The 18403-nt window shown below is 38.6% G+C and overlaps 1 protein-coding gene across 2 annotated transcripts in view; it reads right to left on the minus strand.

The window, feature by feature from the left end:
- The window catches only part of LOC137615280 (diacylglycerol kinase delta-like), a 359466-nt gene that overhangs the window by 225308 nt on the left and 115755 nt on the right, over positions 1-18403 (minus strand). For both annotated transcript variants that reach the window (XR_011039202.1, XM_068345009.1), the window contains exons 3-4: positions 316-452; positions 32-123 (exon numbers count right to left, since the gene is read on the minus strand). Coding sequence is in view for 1 of the 2 variants with exons in the window: in XM_068345009.1 (XP_068201110.1) it covers positions 32-123; positions 316-452 (229 nt within the window). In the remaining variant the exon portion in view is untranslated. The remainder of the gene's footprint in view (positions 1-31; positions 124-315; positions 453-18403) is intronic.

Below are 18403 nucleotides of genomic sequence, written 5' to 3' on the forward strand. Positions count from 1 at the left end.
TTTAAGCTATATAAATATTGTGAAAATTTACCTTAGCACAGAGCCACACGTCTTATCACAAACAGCACATTTGGCAGACACAGGTAAATTTCCCTCCAACCACTGGTGAGGCATAGCCAGGTTCTGGAATTCATTAAACAAGACAAAATGAGAAATAAATTTTTTTTTGCTCAACCATTAACATCTGTATTTAACTTTAAACTGAATTATCATCTACATTTATACTTGCAGGTAACAAGCTGCAGCAACAATTAATTTAGTAAAATTCAGGTTTATAATTCAGTGTATGAATAATAATTTTATTTTAAAACTTACTCCTTCATCATCCTCAATGATATCTTTACCCACAGAAGCCAAGGTGGTCCATTTACAATTATTTACTGCCTTAGATGAGCAACGTTTGTGCGCTTTCATCTTGCATACCTCACAACTCATCCCATGTGAAGTAACTCCTGTGTGAGGTAAAATAATGTTGTACAATGCTGTTGAATAATGAAAAATATAAATAGAGTACAACAACTGTATATTATCTTATAAATCGAATTTTATTGTCTAAAAATCTAATTCATCACACAGAATATAGTAGCTAAATGATTTTCAAGGGAGCTTATCGACATTAAAACAAAAGTAAAGGGCTTAAAAATCATAATTTTAATAACAAAACTAATTAATTTGATACTTATCTCAGTCTCTCATTGATTATATCTTCAAAATGCTAGCTTTCAAGATTTCACAAAATAAAATTAATTGCATATCCTGTCCTCCAGGAATGGCCAGTGTAGAAGCCCAAACCAAGGGAAGTAGCTGATAAATGGTACCTCCATGGCTGGAGAGCACCCACACCCACCCACATCCCTTGGTCCTCATACTTTGAAGTCAACATAGATTGATTGATGGATTAATTTTGAATTTTCCAACATTCTGACATCAACAGTCATTGATGCAGGTATCGTTTGTTATGGATAAAGAATAAGAGGAAATTCAATGTAAAACCATAAAAGCGAAGAGGTTCATACAAAAGTTAAATAGCTTTCAGAAGACCTGCTACTGAAATAAATCTAAAAATACAGCTAACATAGTGCAACACATCCCACCCAAGAATCTTAAGGATGATGAACCTGTCATCTTCACCTCGAGTCTCAATGAATGAATGATTTAAAGTTTTCAGGCATCCTGACATCTAAGGTCATTGACGCCGGTAACATTTAATTTATGTATACAAAAATAAAAAAATGAAGCAAAATAAAAAATTAAAGAGTATTCAATTAAAATCATAAAAATTGAATGTCATAAAAGTTAAATATTTTTCAGAAGACCTGCTTCTGAAAGAAATCTAAAAATGCCACTTGCATGGTAGGACATATCATTTCCAAGAATCTTGGCAAGGATGAACCTGCCACCCTCACCTCGAGCCTCAAACAAATATCTATTCCGCAAGTTGTTATAATTGGGGCATTCGGTCAACAAATGCCATACTGTTAGAGGTACCAAACAGTTATCACAATACGGTTGGTGTTGGCCCTTCAGCAGAAACTCGTGTGTCAACCGAGTGTGACCAATACGGAGACGACAAAGAGACGTCTCCCATTTTCAGGGCATCATATTACACCTCCAAGGAGATATGTCATTTGTTACTTCCCTCATTTTATTGCCATCTTGACTATCCCATTGCTGTTGCCATTTATTGCAAACCAATTTCTTGATGTCAGGTAAGAAATCATTACAGGGAATGGGATACCTTCTCGGCAGCAACTCGGATGCAGCCTCCTTAGCCAGTGAATCTGCCTTCTCATTCCCAGACACACCTACATGTGCTGGAACCCAACAAAATTGAACTGTTATACCTCTCCGTCCAATAAGGAAAAGCCATTCTAAAATCTTTAAAACTAGAGGGTTATTAGAATTAAAAACTTCCATAGCTAGAAGGACACTCCTTGCATCACTAAAAATTGTAAAATTACCCTCCTTCTCCAACGCTATTTTCTCAATAGCGGTTAATATGCCATACAGTTCCGCAGTAAATATGGAAGCGGTCAAAGGAAGTGCACCTCTACAATTAAAACCATTACTATGTACTCCAAATCCAACGCCAGCATCAGATTTGGAGCCATCAGTATAGATAAAAGTTGATCCTCTATGTTCTTTAACATGTTCATTAAAAAGAGACCTGGCTTCTATGTCTGACATATTCTTCTTATCTCCAATAAAATATTTACAAAAAGATATCTCTGGTAACTTCCATGGAGGCGTTGATGATACCTTGAATGGAAGTACCTTATTTCTAATTATATCCAGACTATTTAATAATCGTTTCACCCGAAAACCATAAGGTTGACGAGATTTTGGGTGCAACTCAAAGTATGATGCGTGTCTTACAAGGCTTGCAGTCTGAAAGGCTAGAGCGCTAGGGAGTCTTTGCAATCTAAACCAATACCGAAGAATGGAAGACATTCGGTAATGAATGAATGATTTAAAGTTTTCAGGCATCCTGACATCTAAGGTCATTGACGCCGGTAACATTTAATTTATGTATACAAAAGTAAAAAATAAAAAATAAAAAATTAAAGAGTATTCAATTAAAATCATAAAAATTGAATGTCATAAAAGTTAAATATTTTTCAGAAGACCTGCTTCTGAAAGAAATCTAAAAATGCCACTTGCATGGTAGGACACATCATTTCCAAGAATCTTGGCAAGGATGAAACTGCCACCCTCACCTCGAGCCTCAAACAAATATCTATTCCGCAAGATGTTATAATTGGGGCATTCGGTCAACAAATGCCTTACTGTTAGAGGTACTAAACAGTCGTCACTATACGGTTGGTGTTGGCCCTTCAGCAGAAACTCATGTGTCAACCGAGTGTGACCAATACGGAGACGACAAAGAGACGTCTCCCATTTTCGGGGCATCATATTATACCTCTAAGGAGATATGTCATTTGTTACTTCCCTCATTTTATTGCCATCTTGACTATCCCATTGCTGTTGCCATTTACTGCAAACCAATTTCCTGATGTCAGGTAAGAAATCATTACAGGCAATGGGATACCTTCTTGGCAGCAACTCGGATGCAGCCTCCTTAGCCAGTGAATCTGCCTTCTCATTCCCGGACACACCTACATGTGCTGGAACCCAACAAAATTGAACTGTTATACCTCCCCGTCCAATAAGGAAAAGCCATTCTAAAATCTTTAAAACTAGAGGGTTTAGAATTAAGAACTTCCATAGCTTGAAGGACACTCCTTGCATCACTAAAAATTGTAAAATTACCCTCCTTCTCCAACGCTATTTTCTCAATAGCAGTTAATATGCCATACAGTTCGGCAGTAAATATGGAAGCGGTCAGAGGAAGTGCACCTCTACAATTAAAACCATTACTATGTACTCCAAATCCAACGCCAGCATCAGATTTGGAGCCATCAGTATAGATAAAAGTTGATCCTCTATGTTCTTTAACATGTTCATTAAAAAGAGACCTGGCTTCTATGTCTGACATATTCTTCTTATCTCCAATAAAATATTTACAAAAAGATATCTCTGGTAACTTCCATGGAGGCGTTGATGATACCTTGAATGGAAGTACCTTATTTCTAATTATATCCAGATTATTTAATAATCGTTTCACCCGAAAGCCATAAGGTTGAGGATATTTTGGGTGCAACTCAAAGTATGATGCTTGTCTTACAAGGCTTGCAGTCTGAAAGGCTAGAGAGTTAGGGAGTCTTTGCAATCTAAACCAATACCGAAGAATGGAAGACATTCGGTAAAGGTCTAGAGGTAACTCTCCACCATCAAAAAGGAGACTTGGGATAGGCGAGGTTTTAAAAGCTCCAGTAGATAATCTAATACCTGCATGAGGTATCGAGTCTAATATTTTTAACCGGCTTGAGGTGGCTGAAGAATATACCTCAAAACCATAACTAATTTAGGAAAAAATCAAGGCCTTGTATAATTTTAAAATAGTATTGCGGTCTGCCCCCCATGATGTATGGGACAATACTTTTAAGATATTCAGAGCTTCAACACATTTAGCTTTTACCGCTTTTAGGTGAGAAACCCATGTAAGTCTACAGTCAAATATCAAACCTAAAAATTTGGTTTCCGATACACATGGTATCCGTTGACCTTTAAAGTATATATCCGGGTCTGGAAGTACTCCCCGGATACGACAAAAATGGACAATGGTAGTTTTACTTGTCGAGAACTTAAATCCATTCATGTCAGCCCACTGAATAATTTTATCAATAGAAAGTTGGATTTTTCTCTCAACCATTGCCATTCTAGTGCCAGCAAATGATATTGAGAGATCATCCACAAATAATGTTGAGAGAACATCCTGGGGAATGGCTGAGGATATCCCATTAATTGCTAGTGCAAAAAGAGTTACACTCAGCACACTACCCTGAGCAACTCCTTCTTCCTGGCACTTACTCTCTGATAGAGTTTCCCCCACTCTCACTTGAGAAACTCTACGTGAAAGAAATGCCTGAATAAATAGTGGCAGCTCTCCTCTCAATCCCAATTCATGAATGGTTTCAAGAATACCATATCTCCATGTGGTATCATATGCCTTTTCAAGGTCAAAAAATGCTGTAACATGGTGCTGTTTGGAAGCAAAGGCTTCACAAATAGAAGACTCTAGTCGTATCAACACATCAGTCGTTGAGTGCATTTTTCGGAATCCACATTTAATTGGTGATAAAATACCTTTCTTTTCAAGGTACCATATCAGCCTTGCATTGACCATCTTCTCCATGATTTTACATAAACAAGATGTCAATGCAATAGGACGATAGTTTGCTGCTAAAAACTTGTCTTTACCGGGTTTTAAAAAGGCTAAAATAATGGCTAGTTCCCAAACACTTGGGTAGCTATGATCATGCTATATTCTATTAATAATGCTTAAAATAAATAGCTTTGTATTAAAATGTACATGTTTAATCATTGCATATGGAATTCCATCGGGTCCAGGGGCTGTATCTTTGCAATGAGCAAGTGCGGAATCAAATTCTCTTTCAGTGAAAGGAGAATTATACGACTCTTCCCTTCTTGTTGCAAAATTTAAAATTTTCTTTTCTTCAGTGCTCCTATACTGGTGACCAGGGGCTCCTTCACACTTGCTGGATACACTTGAAAAATGATTAGCCAGGGCATTGCTAACTTCATTTGCTTCAGTTACATACTGGCCATTCACCTTCAACACTGGTGGTGGGTTGGGGGTGAATTTGCCAGCTATCTTTTTTACTTTCCTCCACACAGAAGATGGTGGTGTTCTACTGTTAATAGAGGAAACAAAAGACATCCATGACTGGCGCCTTGCTTCTTTCATGGCACGACGGAACTGTGCTCTACATTTCTTGTACATAGTTAAATTCTCCTCAGTTCTGCGTCTACGCAATCGTGTTAGAGATCTTCTTGTGGCTCTGTGGAGTGCAGTTAGTTCTGAAGACCACCACGGGACTGGTCGTCGTTTGAATAACCCTGTTGTTTTGGGAATTGAATTGACTCCTGCTGTATGAAGAGTTCCATTCAGTAGGTCTATGGCATCATCAACACTTTCAAACTGTTCTGCTCTCCCTTCGATTCCCCTTAGCTCACAAAATTTAACCCAGTCTGCCTTGTCTAGATTCCAACGTGGCGATCATTGCAAAGGCGGACCCTTGTTGGTGTTTATGATTAGTGCATGATCACTAGTATGCCAATCATCTAATGTCCTCCAATCAAAATCAAGAAGGCAGTTAGAGCTTGCAATTGAAAGGTCAATGCATGACAAGGTACCTGTCTGAACATGGAAGTGTGTGGGCTCTCCTGTATTAAGGAGTCCCACATCCTCATTCTCCACAATTGATGAGATAATATTGCCCCTTGTGTTGGCCAAAACATCACCCCATAAAGGATGTCTACCATTCATATCTCCCAGTAAGAGAAAAGGTTGAGGGAGTTGTTGAATGACCTCTGCTAAGTCATCATATAAAATAATATCATTTGGAGGTAAGTACAGAGAGCAAAGTGTATATTTTCTCCCTATATCAATTTGTACAACAACTGCCTGCAGGGTTGTACATATAGACATAGGTACTTGGGGAACATCTCGACGAATGTATACAAGATTTCCGCCATGGCTCCCTGCTTGTTGATTATATGGTGTTCTATAGCTAACATATTCTCGAGGACTAGGAGTGTTAGAATCAAGCATACTTTCCTGTAGATATACAATTATGGGGGATTGCTCGTGAATTAGGAGTTTAAGTTCTTCATATTTCGCCTCCAACCCTGACAGTTCCATTGCAAAATGGAGGAAAAAACTATGGTTTATTTTTTGGAAGAGCTTTTAGATGAAGTCTTCCCATTAGCAATCTTTGATCTAATGCTATTTCCCGGTGGTTTTATTAAAGAGGGTCTTGATAAATATGGTTTTTTGTTTGTGCTTTTCTTGTTGTCCTTCTGATCCAATTGTTGAGGGGGATGGTGGACCTAAACTTGAATTTCTGATTTATTTAAATTGTCTTCTGGGTGATCAGAAACAGCAACAGACAAACATCATATTTATTTGATGTCATAACTCTAATATTTCTTATGGAAGGGGGTGAGAGAGATGGAGGTCTCTCTCTTTTCCTATTTGTAGGTGGTGAGGATCTACCAGGTTTTTGCACCTTCCCTACCACAGGTGTACCTGGTAACTTTGTTTTGGGTGGAACCTCAATCAAATCAGGCAAGGACATGGCCTGAGAGAGGTTAGTACTATTGCTGGTAATGGGGGATGAAGTTTGTATAGAAGTGGGCAGTGTTGCAGTTTTAATACACAGTGGCAATGCCTTGGAAGGCAATATGCTTACCTTGTCACGTAAAACTTTACTATCATTAGATGATGTATTTCTTTTCTTGGAATTACTGGCAGCACTATGTGGGTTCGATGACTCTTGTGGTATATTTTCTCTTGATTTCAGTGCCTTTGCATAGCTGTTTGGTTTTTTCAGTAGTCTTTTGGCATGTCCTACACTTATGTGTTCTACACTGGATTTGTTGAGGGCTGCTTCTTCAAACTTATAAATCTCACAGCTCCTGTCAGTTGACTTATGGTTTGAATTGCAATTCAAACAGCTGGGCTCAAGTGTACACTCTCCATGATAAGGACTGGCACAGATGCTACACATTTTTACAAACTTTAGAGGGATGTCCAAATTTGAAACATTTGAAGCATTGTAAGGGCTTTTGTTTAAAAGGTCGAACTTTTATTCTTTCATTTTCAATATCGATGTGGAAAGGCACATCAGCATCCTGGAAAGTAAGGATAATCATTGACATCCCAGGAATCTTATGCACTTTCCACACTGTTAATGGGCACATGGCTAGTATTTCCTCTTCTGTAAATTCATACAGATCTTTATTGAAGACTACTCCCCTTCCGTAACTAAAGTTTAGGTGGGGTTTGACATCTAACATATCCTCATCACTGCTTGTCATAAGGTTAGACAGTATTACTGATTGCGTGTATGATTTTGCATGGATTAGGAAGCTTATTTTCCCAAAGCAAGATATATCACCTGGTGCAATGGTTCGTACCTTTTTCTGAATTAGTTTGCTAATTTTAAAATAATTCCCATTACTCACTTTAGGCTCCGCAACAAGCCACATTGGTGGTTTTGGCTTTCTTTGGGGGAGCATAGTTATTATGAATGAATGATTTAAAAGTTTTCAGGCATCCTGACATCTAAGGTCATTGACGCCGGTAACATTTAATTTATGTATACAAAATTATAAAATAAAATAAAATAAAAATTAAATAGTATTCAATTAAAATCATAAAAATTGAATGTCATAAAAGTTAAATATTTTTCAGAAGACCTGCTTCTGAAATAAATCTAAAAATGCCACTTGCATGGTAGGACACATCATTTCCAAGAATCTTGGCAAGGATGAACCTGCCACCCTCACCTCGAGCCTCAAACAAATATCTATTCCGTAAGTTGTTATAATTGGGGCATTCGGTCAACAAATGCCTTACTGTTAGAGGTACTAAACAGTCGTCAAAATACGGTTGGTGTTGGCCCTTCAGCAGAAACTCGTGTGTCAACCGAGTGTGACCAATACGGAGACGACAAAGAGACGTCTCCCATTTTCGGGGCATCATATTATACCTCCAAGGAGATATGTCATTTGTTACTTCCCTCATTTTATTGCCATCTTGACTATCCCATTGCTGTTGCCATTTATTGCAAACCAATTTCTTGATGTCAGGTAAGAAATCATTACAGGCAATGGGATACCTTCTTGGCAGCATTTCGGATGCAGCCTCCTTAGCCAGTGAATCTGCCTTCTCATTCCCAGACACACCTACATGTGCTGGAACACAACAAAATTGAACTGTTATACCTCTCCATCAAATAATAAAAAGCCATTCTAAAATCTTTAAAACTAGAGGGTTATTAGAATTAAAAACTTCCATAGCTTGAAGGACACTCCTTGCATCACTAAAAATTGTAAAATTACCCTCCTTCTCCAACGCTATTTTCTCAATAGCGGTTAATATGCCATACAGTTCGGCAGTAAATATGGAAGCAATCAGAGGAAGTGCACCTCTACAATTAAAACCATTACTATGTACTCCAAATCCAACGCCAGCATCAGATTTGGAGCCATCAGTATAGATAAAAGTTGATCCTCTATGTTCTTTAACATGTTCATTAAAAAGAGACCTGGCTTTATGTCTGACATATTCTTCTTATCTCCAATAAAATATTTACAAAAAGATATCTCTGGTAACTTCCATGGGGGCGTTGATGATACCTTGAATGGAAGTACCTTATTTCTAATTATATCCAGACTATTTAATAATCGTTTCACCCGAAAGCCATAAGGTTGAGGAGATTTTGGGTGCAACTCAAAGTATGATGCGTGTCTTACAAGGCTTGCAGTCTGAAAGGCTAGAGAGTTAGGGAGTCTTTGCAATCTAAACCAATACCGAAGAATGGAAGACATTCGGTAAAGGTCTAGAGGTAACTCTCCACCATCAACAAGGAGACTTGGGATAGGCGAGGTTTTAAAAGCTCCAGTAGACAATCTAATACCTGCATTATGTATCGAGTCTAATATTTTTAACCGGCTTGAGGTGGCTGAAGAATATACCTCGCAACCATAACTAATTTTGGAAAAAATCAAGGCCTTGTATAATTTTAAAATAGTATTGCGGTCTGCCCCCCATGATGTATGGGATAATACTTTAAAGATATTCAGAGCTTCAACACATTTAGCTTTTAGCGCTTTTAGGAGAGAAACCCATGTAAGTCTACAGTCAAATATCAAACCTAAAAATTTGGTTTCCGATACACATGGTATCCGTTGACCTTTAATGTATATATCCGGGTCTGGATGTACTCCCCGGATACGACAAAAATGGACAATGGTAGTTTTACTTGTCGAGAACTTAAATCCATTCATGTCAGCCCACTGGATAATTTTATCAATAGAGAGTTGGATTTTTCTCTCAACCATTGCCATTCTAGTGCCAGCAAATGATATTGAGAGATCATCCACAAATAATGTTGAGAGAACATCCTGGGGAATGGCTGAGGATATCCCATTAATTGCTAGTGCAAAAAGGGTTACACTCAGCACACTACCCTGAGCAACTCCTTCCTGGCACTTACTCTCTGATAGAGTTTCCCCCACTCTCACTTGAAAAACTCTACGTGAAAGAAATGCCTGAATAAATAGTGGCAGCTCACCTCTCAATCCCAATTCATGAATGGTCTTAAGAATACCATATCTCCATGTGGTATCATATGCCTTTTAAAGGTCAAAAAATACTGTAACATGGTGCTGTTTGGAAGCAAAGGCTTCACAAATAGAAGACTCAAGTCGTATAAACACATCAGTCGTTGAGTGCATTTTTCGGAATCCACATTGAATCGGTGATAAAATACCTTTCTTTTCAAGGTACCATATCAGTCTTGCATTGACCATTTTCTTCATGATTTTACATAAACAAGATGTCAATGCAATAGGACGATAGTTTGCTGCAAAAAACTTGTCTTTACTGGGTTTTAAAAAGGCTAAAATAATTGCTAGTTCCCAAACACTTGGGTAACTATGATCATGCCATATTCTATTAATAATGCTTAAAATAAATAGCTTTGTATTAAAATGGACATGTTTAATCATTGCATATGGAATTCCATCGGGTCCAGGGGCTGTATCGTTGCAATGAGCAAGTGCGGAATCAAATTCTCTTTCAGTGAAAGGAGAATTATACGACTCTTCCCTTCTTGTTGCAAAATTTAAAATTTTCTTTTCTTCAGTGCTCCTATACTGGTGACCAGGGGCTCCTTCACACTTGCTGGATACATTTGAAAAATGATTAGCCACGGCATTGCTAACTTCAATTGCTCCAGTCATATACTGGCCATTTATCTTTAACACTGGTGGTGGGTTTGGGGTGAATTTGCCTGCTATCTTTTTTACTTTCCTCCACACAGATGATGTTGGTGTTCTACTGTTAATGGAGGAAACAAGTGACATCCAAAACTGACGCCTAGCTTCTTTCATGGCACGGCGGGACTGTGCTTTACATTTCTTGTATATGACTAAATTCTCCTCATTACAGCGCATGCGCAATCGAGTTAAAAGACTTTCTTGTGGCTCTGTGCAGGGCAGTTAGTTCTGATGACCACCAGAGACTGGTCGTCGTCTGAATATCCCAGTTGTTTTGGGAATGAATGAATGAATGAATGATTTACAGTTTTCAGACATACTGACATCTAAGGTCATTGACGCCGGTAACATTTAATTTATGTATACAAAAGTGAAAAATTAAATAAAATAAAGAATTAAAGAGTATTCAATTAAAATCATAAATATTGAATGTCATAAAAGTTAAATATTTTTCAGAAGACCTGCTTCTGAAAGAAATCTAAAAATGCCACTTGCATGGTAAGACACATTTCCAAGAATCTTGGCAAGGATGAACCTGCCACCCTCACCTCGAGCCTCAAACAAATATCTATTCCACAAGATGTTGTAATTGGGGCATTCGGTCAACAAATGCCTTACTGTTAGAGGTACTAAACAGTTGTCACAATACGGTTGGTGTTGGCCCTTCAGCAGAAACTCATGTGTCAACCGAGTGTGACCAATACGGAGACGACAAAGAGACGTCTCCCATTTTCGGGGCATCATATTATACCTCCAAGGAGATATGTCATTTGTTACTTCCCTCATTTTATTGCCATCTTGACTATCCCATTGCTGTTGCCATTTATTGCAAACCAATTTCTTGATGTCAGGTAAGAAATCATTACAGGCAATGGGATACCTTCTTGGCAGCAACTCGGATGCAGCCTCCTTAGCCAGTGAATCTGCCTTCTCATTCCCGGACACACCTACATGTGCTGGAACCCAACAAAATTGAACTGTTATACCTCTCCGTCCAATAATGATCAGCCATTCTAAAATCTTTAAAACTAGAGGGTTATTAGAATTAAAAACTTCCATAGCTTGAAGGACACTCCTTGTATCACTAAAAATTGTAAAATTACCCTCCTTCTCCAACGCTATTTTCTCAATAGCGGTTAATATGCCATACAGTTCGGCAGTAAATATGGAAGCGGTCAGAGGAAGTGCACCTCTACAATTAAAACCATTACTATGTACTCCAAATCCAACGCCAGCATCAGATTTGGAGCCATCAGTGTAGATAAAAGTTGATCCTCTATGTTCTTTAACATGTTCATTAAAAAGAGACCTGGCTTTATGTCTAACATATTCTTCTTATCTCCAATAAATTATTTACAAAAAGATATCTCTGGTAACTTCCATGAAGGCGTTGATGATACCTTGAATGGAAGTACCTTATTTCTAATTATATCCAGACTATTTAATAATCGTTTCACCCGAAAGCCATAAGGTTGACGAGATTTTGGGTGCAACTCAAAGTATGATGCGTGTCTTACAAGGCTTGCAGTCTGAAAGGCTAGAGAGTTAGGGAGTCTTTGCAATCTAAACCAATACCGAAGAATGGAAGACATTCGGTAAAGGTCTAGAGGTAACTCTCCAGCATCAACAAGGAGACTTGGGATAGGCGAGGTTTTAAAAGCTCCAGTAGACAATCTAATACCTATATGATGTATCGAATCTAATATTTTTAACCGTCTTGGGGTGGCTGAAGAATATACCTCACAACCATAACTAATTTTGGAAAAAATCAAGGCCTTGTATAATTTTAAAATAGTATTGCGGTCAGCCCCCCATGATGTATGGGACAATACTTTCAAGATATTCAGAGCTTCAACACATTTAGCTTTTAGCTCTTTTAGGTGAGAAACCCATGTAAGTTTACAGTCAAATATCAAACCTAAAAATTTGGTTTCCGATACACATGGTATCCGTTGACCTTTAATGTATATATCCGGGTCTGGATGTACTCCCCGGATACGACAAAAATGGACAATGGTAGTTTTACTTGTCGAGAACTTAAATCCATTCATGTCAGCCCACTGGATAATTTTATCAATAGAGAGTTGGATTTTTCTCTCAACCATTGCCATTCTAGTGCCAGCAAATGATATTGAGAGATCATCCACAAATAATGTTGAGAGAACATCCTGGGGAATGGCTAAGGATATCCCATTAATTGCTAGTGCAAAAAGGGTTACACTCAGCACACTACCCTGAGAAACTCCTTCTTCCTGGCACTTACTCTCTGATAGAGTTTCCCCCACTCTCACTTGAAAAACTCTATGTGAAAGAAATGCCTGAATAAATAGTGGCAGCTCTCCTCTCAATCCCAATTCATGAATGGTTTTAAGAATACCATATCTCCATGTGGTATCATATGCCTTTTCAAGGTCAAAAAATACTGTAACATGGTGCTGTTTGGAAGCAAAGGCTTCACAATTAGAAGACTCAAGTCGTATCAACACATCAGTCGTTGAGTGCATTTTTCGGAATCCACATTGAATCGGTGATAAAATACCTTTCTTTTCAAGGTACCATATCAGTCTTGCATTGACCATCTTCTCCATGATTTTACATAAACAAGATGTCAATGCAATAGGACGATAGTTTGCTGCTAAAAACTTGTCTTTACCGGGTTTTAAAAAGGCTAAAATAATGGCTAGTTCCCAAACACTTGGGTAACTATGATCATGCCATATTCTATTAATAATGCTTAAAATAAATAGCTTTGTATTAAAATGTACATGTTTAATCATTGCATATGGAATTCCATCGAGTCCAGGGGCTGTATCGTTGCAATGAGCAAGTGCGGAATCAAATTCTCTTTCAGTGAAAAGAGAATTATACGACTCTTCCCTTCTTGTTGCAAAATTTAAAATTTTCTTTTCTTCAGTGCTCCTATACTGGTGACCAGGGGCTCCTTCACACTTGCTGGATACATTTGAAAAATGATTAGCCAGGGCATTGCTAACTTCATTTGCTTCAGTTACATACTGGCCATTCACCTTCAACACTGGTGGTGGGTTGGGGGTGAATTTGCCAGCTATCTTTTTTACTTTCCTCCACATAGAAGATGGTGGTGTTCTACTGTTAATGGAGGAAACAAAAGACATCCATGACTGGCGTCTTGCTTCTTTCATGGCACGACGGAACTGTGCTCTACATTTCTTGTACATAGTTAAATTCTCATCAGTTCTGCATCTACGCAATCGTGTTAGAGATCTTCTTGTGGCTCTGTGGAGTGCAGTTACTTCTGAAGACCACCACAGGACTGGTCGTCGTTTGAATAACCCTGTTGTTTTGGGAATTGAATTGACTCCTGCTGTATGAAGAGTTCCATTCAGTAGGTCTATGGCATCATCAACACTTTCAAACTGTTCTGCTCTTCCTTCAATTTCACTTAGCTCGGAAAATTTAACCCAGTCTGCCTTGTCTAGATTCCAACGTGGCGATCTTTGCAAAGGCGGACCCTTGTTGGTGTTTATAATGATTGGTGCATGATCACTAGTATGCCAATCATCTAATGTCCTCCAATCAAAATCAAGAAGGCAGTTAGAGCTTGCAATTGAAAGGTCAATGCATGACAAAGTACCTGTCTGAACATGGAAGTGTGTGGGCTCTCCTGTATTAAGGAGTCCCACATCCTCATTCTAGACAATTGATGAGATAATATTGCCCCTTGTGTTTGCTAAAATATCACCCCATAAAGGATGTCTACCATTCATATCTCCCAGTAAGAGAAAAGGTTGAGGGAGTTGTTGAATGACCTCTACTAAATCATATAAAATATTATCATTTGGAGGTAAGTACAGAGAGCATATAGTATATTTTCTCCCTATATCAATTTGTACAACAACTGCCTGCAGGGCTGTACGTAAAGACATGGGTATTTGGGGAACATCTCGACGAATGTACATGAGACTTCCGCCATGGCTCCCTGCTTGTTGAGTATATGGTGTTCTATAGCTAACATACTCTCGAGGACTAGGAGTGTTAGAATCAAGCATACTTTCCTGTAGACATACAATTATGGGGGAATGTTCATGAATTAGGAGCTTAAGTTCTTCATATTTCGCCCTCAAACCCTGACAGTTCCATTCCAAAATGGAGGAGAAAACTATGGATTATTTCTGGAAGACATCTTGGATGAAGTCTTCCTATTAGCAGTTTTTAATTTAACATTATTATCAGTAGGTTTCTTCAGAGGTGGTCTTGTTATGTTGGGTTTAACGTTGGTGTTTTTCTTTGTATTCATTTTATCTATTTGTTGAGGTGGATGGTGGACCTCAACTTGAATTTCTGATTTATTCAGTCCATCTTCTGGTTCATTAAAAACATCAATAGACAAAACATCAAATTTATTTGATGTCATAACCTTAACGTTTCTAATGGAGGGTGGAGAGAGAGATGGAGGTCTCTCTCTTTTGCAATTAATAGATGGTGGGATTAGAGGTTTTTGCACCTTTCCCACAACAGGTGCATCAGGTAGGTTAGTCTTAAGTGGAACCTCCATCAGATCAGGCAGGGACATGGCCTGAGAGAGGTTTGTATTACTTTTTGTAATGGCGGCTGAAGGCTGTACAGCAATGGGCAATGACCTAGTGTTAATACACCGTGGTAAAGCCTCAGGAGGTGATATGGTTACCTCGTTATTTGACATTTTGTCAGATAGTATACTTTTTTTTTGAGCTATTGGCAGTGCTAGGTTGGTTTGATTTTAATGCCTTAGCATATGTATTTGATTTATTTAATAGTCTTTTGGCATGGGTCACACTTATGTGTTCTAAGTTTGATTTGTTGAGGGCAGCTTCCTCCAACTTATATAGCTCGCAGATCTTGTCTGTGGATTTGTGATTCCAGCTGCAATTTAAACACCTGGCTCCAAGTGCACACTCTCCATGGTAAGATTTGGAGCAAATACCACACATCTTCTCATTTTTTCAAACTTTGGACGGGTGCCCAAATTTAAAACAATTAAAGCATTGCAATGGCTTCTGCTTGAAGGGTCTTACTTTAATCCTTTCGTTCTCGATAATAATATGAAAAGGTACATCAGCATCCTGGAACGTAAGGATTATCATTGATGTACCTGGGATTTTATGAACTTTCCAAACATTTAATGGACACATGGCCAGTATCTCCTCCTCTGTAAAATCATATAGATCTCTTAAAAACTACGCCCCTTCCGTAGCTAAAATTTAGGTGGGGTTTGACATCTAACTTAATGTCATCATTACTTATTTTCATATTGGACAATATTACCGACTGTGTACTGGATTTGGCATGGATAAGGAAACTATTTTTTCCGAAACGAGATATATCACCTGGTGCAATAGTTCCTACTTTTTTCTGAATCAATTTGCATATTTTAAAATAATTCCCTGTAACCCCCTTTGATTCAGCTATAAGCCACATCGGTAGTTTTGGATTTCTCTGGGAGGGCATGACTAAATCAGCGTCTTTTTCCAACCAATCAGCAGGCCTGTACACATCTAAATCTTTTGGTACTTTATCGCAGAGAGCAGCCGCGACATTCAAGTTATTAATTTTAATATTATTCAAATTACTTATTGCACTAAATGCTTCGTCATAACTACTATAAGATATCCATGAATCCCAAGTTTCAGCTTCAAGTTTCATCCTTATTTCTTTTATGCATCCATAGCATTCAAATGCTTTACATAGATCATCATAATTTGTTTCTATTGAGATTTGTGTAACATGGAGGATTCGAAGTTTCCTCGTGTTACCCAAATTACTCGATTTAGAAATATCAATAGAATGGTCCTTTCCTGTTCCGAGGTCATCAACAGAGCTATCCCTTATCACATTAGCAGAGGTCGTCAACAGTGCCGGGGGAGAGTCAGCGTATCCAGGGGATGGGGGTTCGTTCTTTAAAGAATCCATTATACTAAAGAGAAAAAAGAGTTAGTTTGATGTACCTGCTCGAGAATGTTAGGCCATCACACGTCGGAAAGGAAATTTGCACTATCCACTATCGGCACAATGAGAGTATACTTCCCAGATGGTCCACTCCATACCCTACCCGAAGGATAGCATCAAAACAGATATAGAGGCACAGGTGTAAGCTGAACCCGCCTGTTAGGACTGAGACCAAGAAATTATGGAATCATCCTCCCCATATCTATAATGACGGGCTTCCGGCCAAAAGCCGAGAGTCCTACCCCAAGCATTGGATCCCCCTGGATTCCGAAGACCCAACACTTGAGAATAGTTCCGCCAAAAAGGTCCAAACCATCTTCGGGATGGCTGAAATCATCCAATACTCTCACATATAGCTTTGAATGCAAACACCTCCCAACCGTGATACCTCCTCCCACTCATCAAAGCAGGCAGCAATAAAGGATGTATGAACATCCCCGCCGGGGCTACAATGGATGTAAAAACATCCAAGCCATAGGAGAAAGGAAAAAAAAAAAATAAATAAATAAATAAATAAATATATATGTACATAATATATACGCACATATAATGAGGTAAATTTTTCTCATAGAGTTTGGAAAGCAAGACTAAAGAAAGTTTGTGAAATTAGGATAAGGTCGAAGTAATATTGAGAAAAAGAAAAAGGTAAAAGGTAAAAGAGAGAAATTTAGATTCGAACTGGGGGAGCAACTTCCCCAAGTTCGAGAGCCCTCTTGCCCGTCACCAAGTTTCAGCACGGGAATGAAATGCCGTGCAGAAGCTCAATGACTTCTTCAAGGCATTCTCTCATTAAGAGGGAGTTGTTTTGGGAATGGAATTCACTCCTGCTGTGTGAAGAGTTCCATTAAGTAAGTCTATGGCATCATCAACACTTTCAAACTGTTCTGCATTTCTTTCAATTTCACTTAACTCCCGAAATCTATTCCAGTCCGCCTTATCAAGATTCCATCGAGGCGATCTTTGGAAAGGTGGACCATTGTTGGTGTTTATAATGATTGGTGCATGATCAATAGCATGCCAATCATCTAATGTTCTCCAATTAAAATCGAGAAGACAGTTAGAGCTTGCAACTGATATGTCAATGCAGGACAAGGTACCTGTCTGTACATGAAAATGTATGGGCTCTCCTGTATTGAGGAGTCCGACATCTTCATTCTCCAAAATTGACGATAAAATATTACCCCTTGCATTTGCTAAAACATCACCCCATAAAGGATGTCTACTATTAAGATCTCCTAGTAAGAGAAAGGGTTGTGTGAGTTGTTTAATCACCTCTACTATATTATCATATGAGATGTTATCATTTGGAGGCAAGTAAAGAGAACAGATTGTGTATTTTCTCCCTATATCAATCTGTACAGCCACTGCCTGCAGAGGGGTACAGATAGACAAAGATATTTGGGGAACATCTCGACGAACGTATATAAGAATTCCCCCATGGCTCCCTGCTCGTTGATCATATGGTGTCCTATAGCTAACATACTCTCTGGGACAAGGAGTATTAGCATCGAGCTTGCTTTCTTGTAGACATACTGTTATAGAGGAGTGCTCACGTATGAGGAGCTTAAGTTGTTCATATTTCGCCCTTGAACCCTGGCAATTCCATTGCAGAATGGAGGAAAAAACTATGGTTTATTTTTTGGAAGACACCTTAGATGAAGTCTTCCCATTGGCAATATTTGATCAAACAATATTTCCCGGAGGTAACTCTAGAGAGGATCTTGATATAGTGGGTTTTGTGTTTCTCTTATTCTTATTCAATTTACCTTCTAGTTGTTCAGAAACATCAGCAGACAAGATATCATATTTATTGGAAGTCGTGACTTTAATGTTTCTTATGATAGGAGGCGAGAGGGAGGGAGGTCTCTCTCTTTTTCGATTAAAAGGTTGTGATCTGTCAGGTTTTTGCACGTTCCCCACTACGGGTTCACAAGGTAAATTGGTTTCAAGTGCAACCTCCATCAGATCAGGCAAGGAAACGGCCTCTGAGAGGTTTGTACTATTGTTT

This window comes from Palaemon carinicauda, chromosome 21 (assembly GCF_036898095.1).
Source record: "Palaemon carinicauda isolate YSFRI2023 chromosome 21, ASM3689809v2, whole genome shotgun sequence".
Classification (NCBI taxonomy): Eukaryota; Metazoa; Arthropoda; class Malacostraca; order Decapoda; family Palaemonidae; genus Palaemon; species Palaemon carinicauda.